Source organism: Argentina silus, assembly GCF_951799395.1.
Source record: "Argentina silus genome assembly, chromosome: 2".
Classification (NCBI taxonomy): domain Eukaryota; kingdom Metazoa; phylum Chordata; class Actinopteri; order Argentiniformes; family Argentinidae; genus Argentina; species Argentina silus.
In genome coordinates this window covers 24,194,007-24,210,523 of record NC_139656.1, presented here as the reverse complement: position 1 = coordinate 24,210,523, position 16,517 = coordinate 24,194,007, and the positions used below count along the sequence as shown (strand labels likewise).

Genomic DNA, 16,517 nt, shown 5'->3' with positions numbered 1-16,517 from the left:
AAACGGTATTGTGGAGTTGATTTGGACTCTGGGGATCTTATTGTTCTGGAGAGAATTGACCGGGAGATGCTTTGTGGAACCACGTCACCTTGTCTCTTGCATTTCGAGTTCATACTAGAGAACCCTCTTGAGCTTCACAATATCGCTCTAGAGATACAGGACATCAATGACAACGCGCCTGCATTCCCCAAGGATATAATAAAACTGGAAATAAGCGAGACAGCTCCAACTGGAAGTCGTTTTCAAATAGCCTCAGCGCGCGACTTAGATATAGGGGTTAATGCAGTTCAAAATTATGTTCTTGGTCAGAATGACTACTTCGTATTGGAAGCTAAAGGCAGCAAAGAAAGGTATGTGGACGTTGTTTTGAAAAATAACCTCGATCGAGAGAAATCTGGGGAGCATGCCCTAACTCTGACGGCAATTGATGGTGGCAATCCTCTCCGGTCAGGTAGCGCAATAATTCAAGTTATCGTCATAGATGTTAATGATAACGCCCCTGTATTCACGCAAACGTTTTATAAAGTTACAGTGACTGAAAATTCATCTTCAGGTACCTCAGTGGTCAAGGTTAGCGCAACTGATAAAGATGAGGGCGCAAATGGCCAAGTGTCTTACTACATTAATCATGATTCTGAAAACACAAAGCGGTTATTCCATATTGACCAAAACAACGGGGAAATAACTGTTATCGGTGAGCTTGACCACGAAAAGGCATCCTCTTATGAGATGGAAATACAGGCAGAGGACGGTGGGGGACAGACAGGGCATTGCAAAGTCGTTGTAGAAATATCTGACATAAATGATAACGCTCCCACAATAACTGTGAAATCGGTTAGCAATCCGATTCCAGAGAACGTTCCACCAGGAACTGAAATAGCTATAATTAATGTAAAGGATCAGGACCATGGGGAAAACAGCAGAGTGAGGTGTTTTACTTCAGAAAACCTCCCATTTAAACTCCAGTCTTCTATTAAAAACTACTTCACCCTACTTAGCAGTGCACCTTTCGATCGGGAGCAAATATCTGAATATAATGTCACCATAACCGCATCGGATGGAGGGACGCCGTCGTTATCCTCAAGTGCTCTTTTGAGTTTCCAAATATCTGATATAAATGACAACGCACCTGCTTTTGAAGAACAATCCTACAGCGCCTATGTGACTGAAAATAACAAGCCTGGCTCCTCTATATGTGCTGTTACTGCCAGAGACCCAGACTGGAGACAGAACGGCACAGTGGTCTATTCTCTACTGTCCAGTGAGGTCAACGGTGTTCCAGTGTCGTCATTTTTATCCATTAACGGAGACACGGGGGTGATCCATGCTGTGAGAGCATTTGATTATGAACAGTTTAGGAGCTTTAAAGTCCACGTTGTAGCCAGAGACAATGGTTCTCCTCCGCTCAGCAGTAACGTGACTGTGAATGTCTTCATAACAGATGAGAATGATAACTCTCCACAGATATTATATCCTGCTTCAGCAGGAAACTCCCTGATGACTGAGATGGTCCCCAAAGCTGCTATGGCGGGGTCCCTTGTTTCCAAGGTGATAGCTGTGGATGCTGATTCTGGACAGAATGCGTGGCTTTCATATCAGATTGTGAAATCGACTGATCCGGGACTTTTCACTATAGGTCTCCACAGTGGAGAGATCAGGGCACAGCGGGACATTTCTGAATCCGACAGTATGAAGCAAAATCTTGTTATATCAGTGAAAGATAACGGACAGCCCTCTCTCTCTACAACCTGTTCAGTGTATTTACTAATATCAGATAACTTGGCTGAAGTTCCAGAACTGAAAGACATGTCTTATGACCAAGGTAGTTCCAAATTAACCTCCTATTTAATCATCGCCCTGGTGTCCGTTTCCACCTTTTTCCTCACTTTCATTATTCTCATCGTGGCCGTGAGGTTATGCCGTAGGAGAAAGCCTCGAATGTTATTTGATGGAGCAGTCACCATTCCCAGCGCGTATTTCCCTCCCAACTATGCAGAGGTGGATGGAGCTGGAACTCTCCGTAGCTCTTACAATTATGACGCATACCTGACAACGGGCTCACGCACCAGTGACTTCAAGTTTGTTACGTCATACAATGACAACACGCTGCCGGCTGATCTTACGCTGCGCATGGAAAAGAAAGATCAAGATTCGTTGATGGACACAGTGGACTTTAACGAGGTAGGATGGCATGGATAGTGCGCTAGTGTTTTCTGGTGTGTTTTTGCATTATTATTATCCCATATATTTGAATGAATGTGTTTTTTGTTTGTCTTTTTACATTCTAAACATCCTTTTGATGTGAGCTATTTTGTGAGCAGATGGTCACATTGTTCAGGGGATACCTTCAGACCATTGAGTGTTAATTAGGTTCAAATTTGTTGGTTTGGCTAATATAGGCTTCCTGTTGACTCACTCGCATGTTCATATCCAAGACACTCATATGACAATGTTGGTATTAAACACAGTGTGTCGCTGTTCGCTAACAAAGGAAAATGCTCCTGAAAACCCACCCACTACTGCCATTGATTCGTCCATATCTCCCGGGTGGTGACTGTTTCTCTGTGTCAAGCCTTTCACGTCGGATACTTAGTCTTCAGGCAAGTTGTTATATTTATCCGTATTTTTCAAAGGATAATAATCACTGGAATAATTTTAACTCGTCAACATTTTGTCATGGGATATGAACGAGATGCCCTAACTAGGTGGTTGCGATGGAGCATCTTTGTCCTTCTATTGTTTACTGTCCAAAAATGCATCGGAGATGTTCGATATTCGATTGCAGAGGAAATGAAACTCGGTTCTGTGGTTGGGAGGTTCTCGAAGGATTTGGGCATTGATGTGAAAATGCTGTCGAACCGCAGTCCAAGGATCGAATTCGAAGGTAGTAAACGATACTGCGACATTAACCAGAAGACCGGGGATTTGATTGTGAACGAGCGGATAGACAGAGAGGAGCTGTGTGGACAAAGGCCCTCATGTACGTTGCATTTCGACTTCTTTCTGGAAAACCCGTTAGAGTTGCACCGTGTCTCACTTGATATCCAAGATGTCAATGACAATTCTCCAGCATTTCCGAATGATATGATAAAATTGGAGATCAGAGAATCGGCAGATAAAGGAGAAAGATTCTCCATTGACGAGGCTCTGGACCCAGATACGGGAGCAAATTCCGTTCAGGGTTACGCCTTATCGGCAAATGAACATTTCACATTGTCTGTTCACACCAATGCGGATACAAGTAAATACGCAGAGATAGTGCTGGAGAATGAACTGGACCGTGAAAATCAGGATGAGCTCACGCTTACATTGACAGCTTATGATGGGGGAAAGCCACAGAAATCCGGCACAGTAGTTATACAGGTCCGTGTTCTAGATGCTAATGATAATGTCCCTGTTTTTACGCAATCAGTTTACAAGGTGAGTGTGCCTGAAAACGCTCCGTTAGGAACAGTCGTTGTCACTGTCAGTGCTACCGATGCAGATGAGGGGGCGAATGGGCAGGTTACATATGAATTCAGTCATATCTCTGTCAAAACAAAAAATACGTTTTCCATTGATCCAAAAACTGGACAGATTCACCTCAAAGAAATTATAGATTTCGAGGACACATCTTCATACGAGCTCCGTGTTAAAGCAAAAGACGGAGCGGGCCAAGCGGGTTCGTGTAAAGTTATTGTAGACGTTATTGATATGAACGACAACTCTCCAGTCATAATCGTTAAATCAATAAAATCACCATTTGCTGAAAACTCACCGGCTGGTACAGAGGTTGCCTTAATATACGTGCAGGACAAAGATTCTGAATTGAACAGCAAAGTCAGATGTTCAATTGAGGAGAACACACCTTTCAAATTGTCCCCATCAATCAAAAATCATTTTTCCCTGGTTACTGCTGTGGGTTTGGATCGTGAGGCACAGTCAGAATACAACATCACTCTTGCTGCCACAGACGATGGATCTCCGCCACTTTCGTCTTTAAAAACTATTACGTTAGTGGTTGCTGATGTTAATGACAACCCACCTACATTTGTAGAACAATCCTACAGCGCTTATGTGACTGAGAATAACAAGCCTGGCTCCTCTATATGTTCTGTTACTGCCAGAGACCCAGACTGGAGACAGAACGGCACAGTGGTCTATTCTCTACTGCCCAGTGAGGTCAACGGTGTTCCAGTGTCCTCATTCTTATCCATTAACGGAGACACGGGGGTGATCCATGCTGTAAGAGCATTTGATTATGAACAGTTTAGGAGCTTTAAAGTCCACGTTGTAGCCAAAGACAATGGTTCTCCTCCGCTCAGCAGTAACGTGACTGTGAGTGTCTTCATAACAGATGAGAATGATAACTCTCCACAGATATTATATCCTGCTTCAGCAGGAAACTCCTTGATGACTGAGATGGTCCCCAAAGCTGCTATGGCGGGATCCCTTGTTTCCAAGGTGATAGCTGTGGATGCTGACTCTGGACAGAACGCGTGGCTTTCATATCAGATCGTGAAGTCGACTGATCCAGGACTTTTCACTATCGGTCTCCACAGTGGAGAGATCAAGGCACATCGAGACATTTCTGAATCTGACAGTATGAAACAGAACCTTGTTATATCAGTGAAAGATAACGGACAGCCCTCTCTCTCTACAACCTGTTCAGTGTATTTACTAATATCAGATAACTTAGCTGAAGTTCCAGAACTGAAAGACATGTCTTATGACCAAGGTAGTTCCAAACTAACCTCCTATTTGATTATTGCACTAGTTTCCGTTTCCACCTTTTTCCTCACTTTCATTATTCTCATCATAGCCGTGAGGTTATGCCGTAGGAGAAAGCCACGAATGTTGTTTGATGGAGCAGTCACCATTCCCAGTGCGTATTTCCCTCCCAACTATGCAGAGGTAGATGGAGCTGGAACTATCCGTAGTGCTTACAATTATGACGCATACCTGACAACCGGGTCACGCACCAGCGACTTCAAGTTCGTCACATCCTACAATGAAGGCACGCCGTCAGCAAATCAGACATTGAAGAGGAGCCCAGATAAATTATTTGGAGAAAGTATCATCACCCTCGACAACGTAGGAGAATCTTTTGAGGTAAGACACACTGACTACAGCCATTTTCATTTTGTGGGTTGCGATTGAGTCAGCTTGAGAGCAAAGGTACAGCAAATTAAAATATGTCATAATTAGCAAATATTTGACAATGTCATTGAAATATACTTTTTATATATACGTTTAAATTGCTTGAAAACACACTGTAAGCTACTGTGCTTTTTTACCCGAAACTTATGGTTTTATTCCTCAATTGTTTACAAACTAGAACGTAAACTATAGCTACAAAACATATTTAAAACTATTATGTGGATATCATAGACTGCAGTCCGTGCATCTAGAGCAGCTCTCTATGAATTTGAGAGGGATTAGTATACATTTCCCCAGCCTCATCTGTCAGCTGTATATCAAAACAAGGGGTGGGTATGCCGTTTTGTGAAATACAAATCCCAGACTGTGGCTTTTAAGGGAAAATTGGTTTCACAATTCCCGAAATGTAATCAGCACCATGACATTCTTTCAAGGCATATTAAAATATTGGCGCAACAACAAGTGTTGACCTACATACTGAGTTTCAATAACATCCAATTAATGGGAGACACCAGCCGTGTCTTCTCACGTAGGCTATTTCACAATGGCATCGATTTGCATCTCTATCCACTTTACTCTTCCTTCTTTTGTGCAACCTTCATCGGCGTTAGGATAACATACGTATACTGATGGAATATGGTGTGTCTTGTACTGCTGTTTCCAGTATTTACTCAGGATGTCGCTGCTCACCAGCTACGGGTGGTTAGATAGGCCTATATACGTTTTACACACAAGCAGTCCCAGATCATTCAAAAGGGGAATACACCCACTCACATCTCCATCACTAAGAGAGTCGGACGCAAAGGTCGATTTCTTTTTTCGTTTTGCTTCTGACTTTGGCTAATGTTAATCATGGATTGCATCATGTTTTACAAACATTGAACTCTCCAGTGGACTATCTTGGATTACTATCAATTATGGGTTACAAAGGATGTACCATTTTTGCATTGATGCTGCGCCTGGCTCTTTGTCTTTTCCTCGTATACATCTGCAATGGAGACTTCATTTATTCTATCCCCGAGGAGATGAAACGCGGATCTGTAATCGGAAATGTAGCCAAGGATCTCGGGTTGGATGCTAAGAGGCTGTCGGCTCGAAAATCGCGTTTAGAGGAGGATGGTAGCACGATACGCTATTGTGACTTAAATCTAAATACGGGTGATCTTGTTGTCGCTCAAAGAATTGATAGGGAACAGATTTGCGGCCAAACGATATCTTGTATGCTAAAATATGAAATGGTTCTCGAAAGTCCTTTAGAATTGCATCGCATAACACTTCAAATCCAGGATGTTAACGATAATTCACCCCAGTTTACAGATGATGCAATCAAACTGGAAATTAGAGAGTCGGCTGATAAAGGTGAACGTTTCCCTGTCAATGAGGCCCACGATGCGGACATAGGTCAAAATGCAGTCCAAAGCTACTCCTTGCAAAGGAATGACCATTTTGTTTTAGCTGTTCATACTAACCGAGACGGAGGGAAGTACGGTGAGTTAGTGCTAGAGAAGGAGCTAGATCGTGAACAACAGCAGGAGGTGACATTGTTACTGACAGCGGTTGACGGCGGGACTCCACAGAGATCTGGTACTGTAGTCATACACGTAACTGTGTTGGATGCGAACGACAATATTCCAGTGTTTAGCCAGGATATATACAGGGTCGGTTTGTCTGAAAATTCCCCTTTGGGCACGATAGTAACTACAGTGAGCGCAACCGATGCAGACGAGGGAGCTAATGGGGAGGTGACCTATGATATAGGTAGAGTTTCTGATGACGTAAAGAAATTGTTCCGTCTCGACAGTAAAACGGGTACTATAAGCCTTACAGGGCCGATTGATTATGAGGACAAGTCCCTTCATGAGCTGCGCATCCTTGGCAAAGATGGCGCAGGGTTGGTGTCCTACACAAAAGTACTGATAGACATTACCGACATCAATGACAACGCACCGATGATATTTATCAAGTCTCTGACGAATCCCATCCCTGAGAATGTGTTACCTGGCACAGAGGTCGGCATTATTAATGTACAGGATAAAGACTCGGAAGGAAATAGACAGGTCCGCTGCTCCATTCAGCAAAATGTTCCATTCAAATTAAACCCCTCTATAAAAAATTACTATTCTCTAGTTACCACAAGTGAACTAGACCGTGAGATGATATCAGATTTTAACATAACAATCTCTGCAATTGACGGTGGCTCTCCACCTTTATCCTCTTCAAAGACAATTCATTTATCTGTGTCAGACGTCAATGACAATCCACCTGTGTTTGTAGAACAATCCTACAGCGCCTATGTGACTGAGAATAACACGCCTGGCTCCTCTATATGTTGTGTTACTGCCAGAGACCCAGACTGGAGACAGAACGGCACAGTGGTCTATTCTCTACTGCCCAGTGAGGTCAACGGTGTTCCAGTGTCGTCATTCTTATCCATTAACGGAGACACGGGGGTGATCCATGCTGTGAGAGCATTTGATTATGAACAGTTTAGGAGCTTCAAAGTCCACGTTGTAGCCAGAGACAATGGTTCTCCTCCGCTCAGCAGCAACGTGACTGTGAATGTCTTCATAACAGATGAGAATGATAACTCTCCACAGATATTATATCCTGCTTCAGCAGGAAACTCCTTGATGACTGAGATGGTCCCCAAAGCTGCTATGGCGGGGTCCCTTGTTTCCAAGGTGATAGCTGTGGATGCTGATTCTGGACAGAACGCGTGGCTTTCATATCAGATCGTGAAATCGGCTGATCCGGGACTTTTCACTATTGGTCTCCACAGCGGAGAGATCAGGGCACAGAGGGACATTTCTGAATCTGACAGTATGAAACAGAACCTTGTTATATCAGTGAAAGACAACGGACAGCCCTCTCTCTCTACAACCTGTTCAGTATATTTACTTATATCAGACAACTTGGCTGAAGTTCCAGAACTGAAAGATATGTCTTATGATGGGAGTAGTTCCAAACTAACCTCCTATCTGATCATCGCCCTGGTGTCTGTTTCCACCTTTTTCCTCACTTTCATTATTCTTATCGTTGCCGTGAGGTTTTGCCGTAGGAGAAAGCCTCGAATGTTGTTTGATGGAGCAGTCACCATTCCCAGCGCGTATTTCCCTCCCAACTATGCAGAGGTGGATGGAGCTGGAACTCTCCGTAACTCTTACAATTATGACGCATACCTGACAACGGGCTCACGCACCAGTGACTTCAAGTTTGTTACGTCATACAATGACAACACGCTGCCTGCTAATAACACAACGAAGAGGAGTCCAGTTGAGCCCATTGGAGAAAGTATAATGACACTGAACAGCGCAGACGACACCTATGAGGTAAACACTGATTTATCAACCTTATATGAAATGGCTAGTCTCTATGAAATGCATGGTCACATGAAAATAAACAATATAACTTTGTTTTGCCCGATGAACTATTGGCTTACTTAATATGAATTCCAGTTTGTGTCTCAGACTCGAGCTATAGAGCTTTATTGCAGCTGGTCTAAGATATGGTACGAAGCTGTTTTTTTTATATTGCTCACACAACTTATTGACGCATATTGATAAGGGCAACACCATGTAGCACAGAAACGCATTTCAACGATGACTGTCTCAGTCATCCGGTTATGCTATTTATTGCGTCTATTCTGCCTGTGTTATCCTGGATACATATTCTCATTCGATAACACGATAGACAACAACTCCAATACGCAATTGAAATAGAAATATTTCAACTGTAGTTTGTGAATATACTGTATCTCTGTCATTGTTTTCCATTTCGAATAATCCTCTTGCATTTTGCATTTAGGCAATACGTTCCCTCTCTGCATCCGATTGCAGTTCAGATGTTTCACAACAAGTTTTACAATTCAGAATCCAATGAATATCCAATCAAACTAGACGTACAGAGATGCTTTGGCAATTGATGTGAAGTCGTCAGGTCGCTACGATGGGCCGAGTCCGTTCAGAGACATACGCAGGCCAAGTCGTTTCAGCACCACAAAAATGGACAGCGCTTCAGAAGCGCTTTCAAAGTGGCAAAGCTGTACTGAGGGATTGCTATACGTTTTAATTGTAGAAAGAAACGATAGAGCACCTTTTTCCTATTAATGATTTACCCAACTATTTACAGGTCGTAGTTATTACTTTAAAGTCTTGTGGGGGAAAATGGTAGCCTATGTTTTACATTTTGGGTATTGACGAACAAATGTTTCACTGCATAACTTTAATTTCAGTCTTTGTTTTAGCATTGTGATTAAAAATCTTGGATTGTAGTTTTCACATGAATACTCTATGTGTCGCTGTTCACTGCATATTGGACGAAATACACGTCTCCTCCCAGTTTAACCGTAAGAGGGGAGGATATATTTTCTGTGAAGTGTGACAAAGCAACGTCTCCTTCGGACAGATTATAGCGTTTATTTTACTGAGACAATTAGGGAATACATGTTTTATTGTGAAGGTTGAATAACATATTCATACACCTGGAGTTGGAATACAGTTTTGGATTATGGAACACGTTGGATTATCAGTAACGGCACGTCTGGTTTTGATTATTTTCTTAGTGCGTACAAGCCATGGAGACATGAACTATGCTATTCCGGAGGAGATGAAACGCGGATCTGTGATTGGAAACTTAGCTAAGGATCTGGGGCTGGATGCGAGAGGATTTTCTGCTCGTAAGGCGCGTTTAGATATGGATGGTAGTCGTCAACGTTATTGTGACATTAATATGAATACTGGAGATTTCGTTGTGGCTGAAACAATAGACAGAGAGGAGCTGTGTAGGTCGAGGGTTTCTTGTTCTTTAAAATACGAGCTTGTGTTAGAGAATCCTCTAGAATTGCATCGTATTATTGTACAAATCAAAGATGTAAACGACAACTCGCCAGTATTTTCTAATGACCGCATTCAACTAGAGATTCGTGAATCAGCCGATAGGGGTACTCACTTCCTCCTGCGCGAGGCCCATGATGCAGATATTGGACACAACACAGTTCAAAAATATTCCCTTGAAAAAAATGACTACTTTGGGTTAGGTGTTAAAACAAATCCAGATGGAGGGAAATACAGCGAATTAATATTAGAGAAAAAGCTTGATCGTGAACAACAGCAGGAGATGACCCTCTTACTTACAGCGGTTGACGGTGGGACTCCACAGAGATCTGGTACTGTTGTTATACACGTCACTGTGTTGGATGCGAACGATAATATTCCAGTGTTTAGCCAGAATGTCTACAAGGTCAGTCTACCCGAAAACGCTCCGTTAGGTACAGTAGTAATAACAGTAACGGCTACTGATGCTGACGAAGGACTGAATGGAGAGGTGACATATGAATTTAGTCGTGTAAGTAACAGAGCAGCAAAGTTATTTTCAATTAACAAGACCAACGGAGAAATAATAGTTATAGGCCCCATTGATTTTGAAGAAGAAACATATCATGAAATGAGCCTAGAGGCAAAGGATGGTTTAGGGTCAGCTTCAAATTGTAAAGTTGTTATAGAAATCACAGATGTGAATGACAATGCACCTATTGTATTTATCAAATCGCTAAACAGTCCTGTTCCTGAGAATGTGTTACCTGGCACTGAGGTGGGCATCATTAATGTACAGGATAAAGATTCAGAGAGAAATAGACAGGTCCGCTGCTCTATTCAACAAAATGTTCCTTTCAAATTAAACCCCTCGATCAAAAATTATTATTCTCTTGTCACCACAAGTAAACTAGACCGTGAGATCATATCAGATTATAACATCACGATCACTGCCACCGACGAAGGGTCTCCACCCCTATCCTCATCAAAGACCATTAATTTATCTGTGTCAGATGTCAATGACAATCCACCTGAGTTTGAAGAACAATCCTACAGCGCCTATGTGACTGAGAATAACAAGCCTGGCTCCTCTATATGTTCTGTTACTGCCAGAGACCCAGACTGGAGACAGAACGGCACAGTGGTCTATTCTCTCCTGCCCAGTGAGGTCAACGGTGTTCCAGTGTCCTCATTCTTATCCATTAACGGAGACACGGGGGTGATCCATGCTGTGAGAGCATTTGATTATGAGCAGTTTAGGAGCTTTAAAGTCCACGTTGTAGCCAGAGACAATGGTTCTCCTCCGCTCAGCAGTAACGTGACTGTGAGTGTCTTCATAACAGATGAGAATGATAACTCTCCACAGATATTATACCCTGCTTCAGCAGGAAACTCCTTGATGACTGAGATGGTCCCCAAAGCTGCTATGGCAGGGTCACTGGTTTCCAAGGTGATAGCTGTGGATGCTGATTCTGGACAGAACGCATGGATTTCATATCAGATTGTGAAATCGACTGATCCGGGACTTTTCACTATCGGTCTCCACAGTGGAGAGATCAGGGCACAGCGGGACATTTCTGAATCTGACAGTATGAAGCAGAACCTTGTTATATCAGTGAAAGATAACGGACAGCCCTCTCTCTCTACAACCTGTTCAGTATATTTACTCATATCAGACAACTTGGCTGAAGTTCCAGAACTGAAAGATGTGTCTTATGACCAAGGTGGTTTCAATCTAACCTCCTATTTAATCATCGCCCTGGTGTCCATTTCCACCTTTTTCATCACTTTCATTATTCTTATCATGGCCGTGAGGTTTTGCCGCAGGAGAAAGCCTCGAATGTTGTTTGATGGAGCAGTCACCATTCCCAGCACGTATTTCCCTCCCAACTATGCAGAGGTGGATGGAGCTGGAACTCTCCGTAGTGCTTACAATTATGACGCATACCTGACAACCGGGTCACGCACCAGCGACTTCAAGTTTGTCACATCCTACAATGAAGGCACGCCGTCAGCAAATCAGACATTGAAGAGGAGCCCAGATAAAGTATTTGGAGAAAGTATCATCACCCTCGACAATGTCGGAGAATCTTTTGAGGTAAGACACACTGACTACAGCCATTTGCATTGTGTGGGTTGCGATTGAGTCAGCTTGAAAGCAAAAGTGCAGCAAATTAAAATCCGTCATAATTAGCAAATATTCCTTGAAATATACTTCCATTTAAATCACTTGAAAACACACTGTAAGCTACTATGCTTTCATTGTAGTTTTTTTTTTTCTTCTTTTTTTTTTAAATAAATAGCTCTTCTGGTGAGGAAATGAGTTAACGTTATCCATGCTTTACCTTCTGCACACTGTTGATACCATAGATCTTTTGACACAGGGAATCCTTCCTTGGGATTTCAATGAGATTTGTTGCCCGTGTTGTGTTAGTCAGGCAAAGCAGTTGACTTGTGTTTTACTTCAGTCTCGCATTTGACTACACATCTTTATTTCTTTCATTGGGTTTTCGAAGCAAATGTATGTAATATGTTCACTTTTGAAAGAAAATCACAGTGAATAGCTGTAATTTGGCATTTCTGTTGTGTCTATCTTCCGTCCTGAATGGTCCGAACTCAGTTGTTGTTAATGGTTTATCTATGTTTCAGCACCAAACCAATGGACAGCGACGTACTTATTTAAAATGAGTTGGTATAACCTTTCATTGTATAGTCCTGTAATTAAATTGTATTTTCTTAAAGGCCATTAACCACTGTTTATGATAATTACCACAGCCTATAATTAAGCTATATTTTGCTCACATGGGGTTTCATTGAAGCACAATTCATACATCTGAATATAGCTTATACTGAAAGTACGAATTGTCAGGAAATAGTCTCACCAACGGTAATTTTTTATTTAACGTGTTAGTCCTATAGAACGATATATGTGGACTGTCGAGGCACAATCTGGGATCTGGGAATCTGTAAAATTGACATTTTAGTTAAAGATTAACATATAGCCAACCCATTAATTATTGAAGAATATATCTTAAAAATGCCCCATGAGCATAGCACAACTGTCTTACCCGAAATCATTACCCTAAACTTCCGGTTTTATTACTCAAATGTTTACAAACTACAACGTAAACTATAGCTACAAAATATGTTTAAAACTATAATGTGGATGTCATGGACTGCAGTTACATTTCGCCAGCCTCATCAGTCAACTGTATATCAAAACAAGGGGTGGGCATGCCGTTTTGTGAAATACAAATTGTAGTGAAATGTCATCAGCACCATGACATTATTTTAAGGCATATCAAAGCATTGCGCAACAAGATGCGTTGACCTACATACTGAGTTAGAATAACTTCCAATTAATGGGAGACACCAGCCGTGTCTTCTCATGTAGGCTATTTCACAATGGCATCGATTTGCATCTCTTTCCACTTTACCCTTCCATCCTTTGTGCAACCTTCATCGGCGTTAGGATAACATACGTATACTGATGGAATATGGTGTGTGAATTGTAACTGCTGTTTCCAGTATTTACTCAGGATGTCGCTGCTCACCAGCTACGGGTGGTTAGATAGCCCTACATACGTTTTACCCACAAGCAGTCCCTAATTATTCAAAGGGAGAATACACCCACTCACATCTCTATCACTAAGAGAGTCGGACGTAAAGGTCGATTTGTTTTCGTTTCTCTTCTGATTTTGGCTAATGTTCATCTTGGATTACATCCTGTTTTACAAACATTGAATTATCCAGTGGACTATCTTGGTTTAACACATCAATAATGGGTTACAAAGGATGTACCATTTTTGCATTGATTCTGCGCCTGACTCTTTGTCTTTTCCTCGTGTACATCTGCAATGGAGACTTCATTTATTCTATCCCTGAGGAGATGAAACGCGGATCTGTAATCGGAAATGTAGCCAAGGATCTCGGGCTAGATGCTAAGAGGCTGTCGGTTCGAAAATCTCGTTTAGAGGAGGATGGTAGCACGATACGCTATTGTGACTTAAATCTAAATACCGGTGATCTTGTTGTCGCTGACAGAGTAGATAGGGAACAGATTTGCGGCCAAACGATATCTTGTGTGCTAAAATATGAAATGGTTCTCGAAAGTCCTTTAGAATTACATCGCATAAAGCTTCAGATTCAGGATGTCAACGATAATTCACCACAGTTTGCAGATGATATAATAAAACTGGAAATTAGAGAATCAGCTGTGAAAGGTGCCCGCTTTCCAATAAATGAGGCCCACGACGCGGATGTAGGTCAAAATGCAGTCCAAGGCTACTCTTTGCAAAGGAATGACCATTTTGTTTTGGTTGTTCATACTAACCGAGACGGAGGGAAGTACGGTGAGTTAGTGCTAGAGAAGGAGCTAGATCGTGAACAACAGCAGGAGGTGACATTGTTACTGACAGCGGTTGACGGTGGGACTCCACAGAGATCTGGTACTGTAGTCATACACGTAACTGTGTTGGATGCGAACGATAATATTCCAGTGTTTAGCCAGGATGTGTACCGGATCAGTTTGCCTGAAAATTCCCCTTTGGGCACGATAGTAACTACAGTGAGCGCAACGGATGCAGACGAGGGAGCAAATGGGGAGGTGACCTATGATATAGGTAGAGTTTCTGATGACGTCAAGAAATTGTTCCGCCTCGACAGTAAAACGGGTACCATAAGCCTTACAGGGCCGATTGATTATGAGGACAAGTCCCTTCATGAGCTGCGCATCCTTGGCAAAGATGGCGCAGGGTTGGTGTCCTACACAAAAGTACTGATAGACATTACCGACATCAATGACAACGCACCGATAATATTTATTAAGTCTCTGACGAATCCCATCCCTGAGAATGTGTTACCTGGCACAGAGGTCGGCATTATTAATGTACAGGATAAAGACTCGGAAGGAAACAGAAATGTCCGCTGCTCCATTCAGCAAAATGTTCCATTCAAATTAAACCCCTCCATAAAAAATTACTATTCTCTAGTTACCACAAGTGAACTCGACCGTGAGATGTTATCAGATTTTAACATAACAATCTCTGCAATTGACAGTGGCTCTCCACCTTTATCCTCCTCAAAGACTATTCATTTATCTGTGTCAGACGTCAATGACAATCCACCTGTGTTTGAAGAACAATCTTACAGTGCCTATGTGACTGAGAATAACAAGCCTGGCTCCTCTATATGTTGCGTTACTGCCAGAGACCCAGACTGGAGACAGAACGGCACAGTGGTCTATTCTCTTCTGCCCAGTGAGGTCAACGGTGTTCCAGTGTCGTCATTTTTATCCATTAACGGAGACACGGGGATGATCCATGCTGTGAGAGTATTTGATTATGAACAGTTTAGGAGCTTCAAAGTCCACGTTGTAGCCAGAGACAACGGTTCTCCTCCGCTCAGCAGCAACGTGACTGTGAGTGTCTTCATAACAGATGAGAATGATAACTCTCCACAGATATTATATCCTGCTTCAGCAGGAAACTCCTTGATGACTGAGATGGTCCCCAAAGCTGCTATGGCGGGGTCCCTTGTTTCCAAGGTGATAGCTGTGGATGCTGATTCTGGACAGAACGCGTGGCTTTCATATCAGATCGTGAAATCAACTGATGCTGGACTTTTCACAATTGGACTCCACAGCGGAGAGATAAGGGCACAGCGGGACATTTCTGAATCTGACAGTATGAAGCAGAACCTTGTTATATCAGTGAAAGATAACGGACAACCCTCTCTCTCTACAACCTGTTCAGTATATTTACTTATATCAGATAACTTGGCTGAAGTTCCAGAACTGAAAGACATGTCTTATGACCAAGGTGGTTCCAAATTAACCTCCTATTTAATCATCGCCCTGGTGTCCGTTTCCACCTTTTTCATCACTTTCATTATTCTTATCGTGGCCGTAAGGTTTTGCCGCAGGAGAAAGCCTCGAATGTTGTTTGATGGAGCAGTCACCATTCCCAGCGCGTATTTCCCTCCCAACTATGCAGAGGTGGATGCAGCTGGAACTCTCCGTAGCTCTTACAATTATGACGCATACCTGACAACGGGCTCACGCACCAGTGACTTCAAGTTTGTTACGTCATACAATGACAACACGCTGCTTGCTAATAACACAATGAAGAAGAGTCCAGTTGAGCCCACTGGAGAAAGTATAATGACACTGAACAGCGCAGGCGACACATACGAGGTAAATCATCATTTTTAAGGTCATAGCCTATGAACGCATGATTCGTTACATTTTTAATCTGCTTTTTACCTGCTTGAATTGTAGGATTTGAATTCCATCTCTCTGAATTCCAAGGTATCTGAGCTTGTCTGTCGCAAATTTGGAGGGTGGAAAATGTTTTGTAATTCAAACACTACAATGGTTTTTTTGCTGCTGGTGTGTGATAGTTCAGGCTGTTCCTATGGCCAAACATGTATTGATTTACATGGATACATCATACAGCACATATTGGTATTGCAATGCTATAATGATTATCTCTAGTCATCTTAAGGTTTTCCGGCCATTGTGGGCATGTTTTCCTGACTGTTCTCATCGTTTTTCATTGGTGTGTCTTC

At 42.4% G+C, this 16,517-nt stretch overlaps 3 protein-coding genes across 3 annotated transcripts; all 3 read left to right on the top strand.

The window, feature by feature from the left end:
• Positions 1 to 2,676: 2,676 nt before the first annotated feature.
• On the top strand, positions 2,677 to 5,139 carry LOC310801256 (protocadherin beta-16-like; the record flags this gene model as incomplete). The annotated part of the gene is made up of 1 exon (XM_083665251.1): positions 2,677 to 5,139. The coding sequence occupies one exon, from the start codon at positions 2,677 to 2,679 to the stop codon at positions 5,137 to 5,139; it is 2,463 nt and encodes an 820-aa protein (XP_083521377.1).
• Positions 5,140 to 6,089: 950 nt separating this feature from the next.
• LOC310801255 (protocadherin beta-16-like) lies at positions 6,090 to 8,718 on the top strand (the record flags this gene model as incomplete). The annotated part of the gene is made up of 2 exons (XM_083665250.1): positions 6,090 to 8,468; positions 8,704 to 8,718. The coding sequence occupies 2 exons, from the start codon at positions 6,090 to 6,092 to the stop codon at positions 8,716 to 8,718; spliced, it is 2,394 nt and encodes a 797-aa protein (XP_083521376.1).
• Positions 8,719 to 9,645: 927 nt separating this feature from the next.
• On the top strand, positions 9,646 to 16,161 carry LOC310801253 (protocadherin beta-16-like; the record flags this gene model as incomplete). The annotated part of the gene is made up of 2 exons (XM_083665248.1): positions 9,646 to 9,838; positions 13,925 to 16,161. The coding sequence occupies 2 exons, from the start codon at positions 9,646 to 9,648 to the stop codon at positions 16,159 to 16,161; spliced, it is 2,430 nt and encodes an 809-aa protein (XP_083521374.1).
• Positions 16,162 to 16,517: the final 356 nt, after the last annotated feature.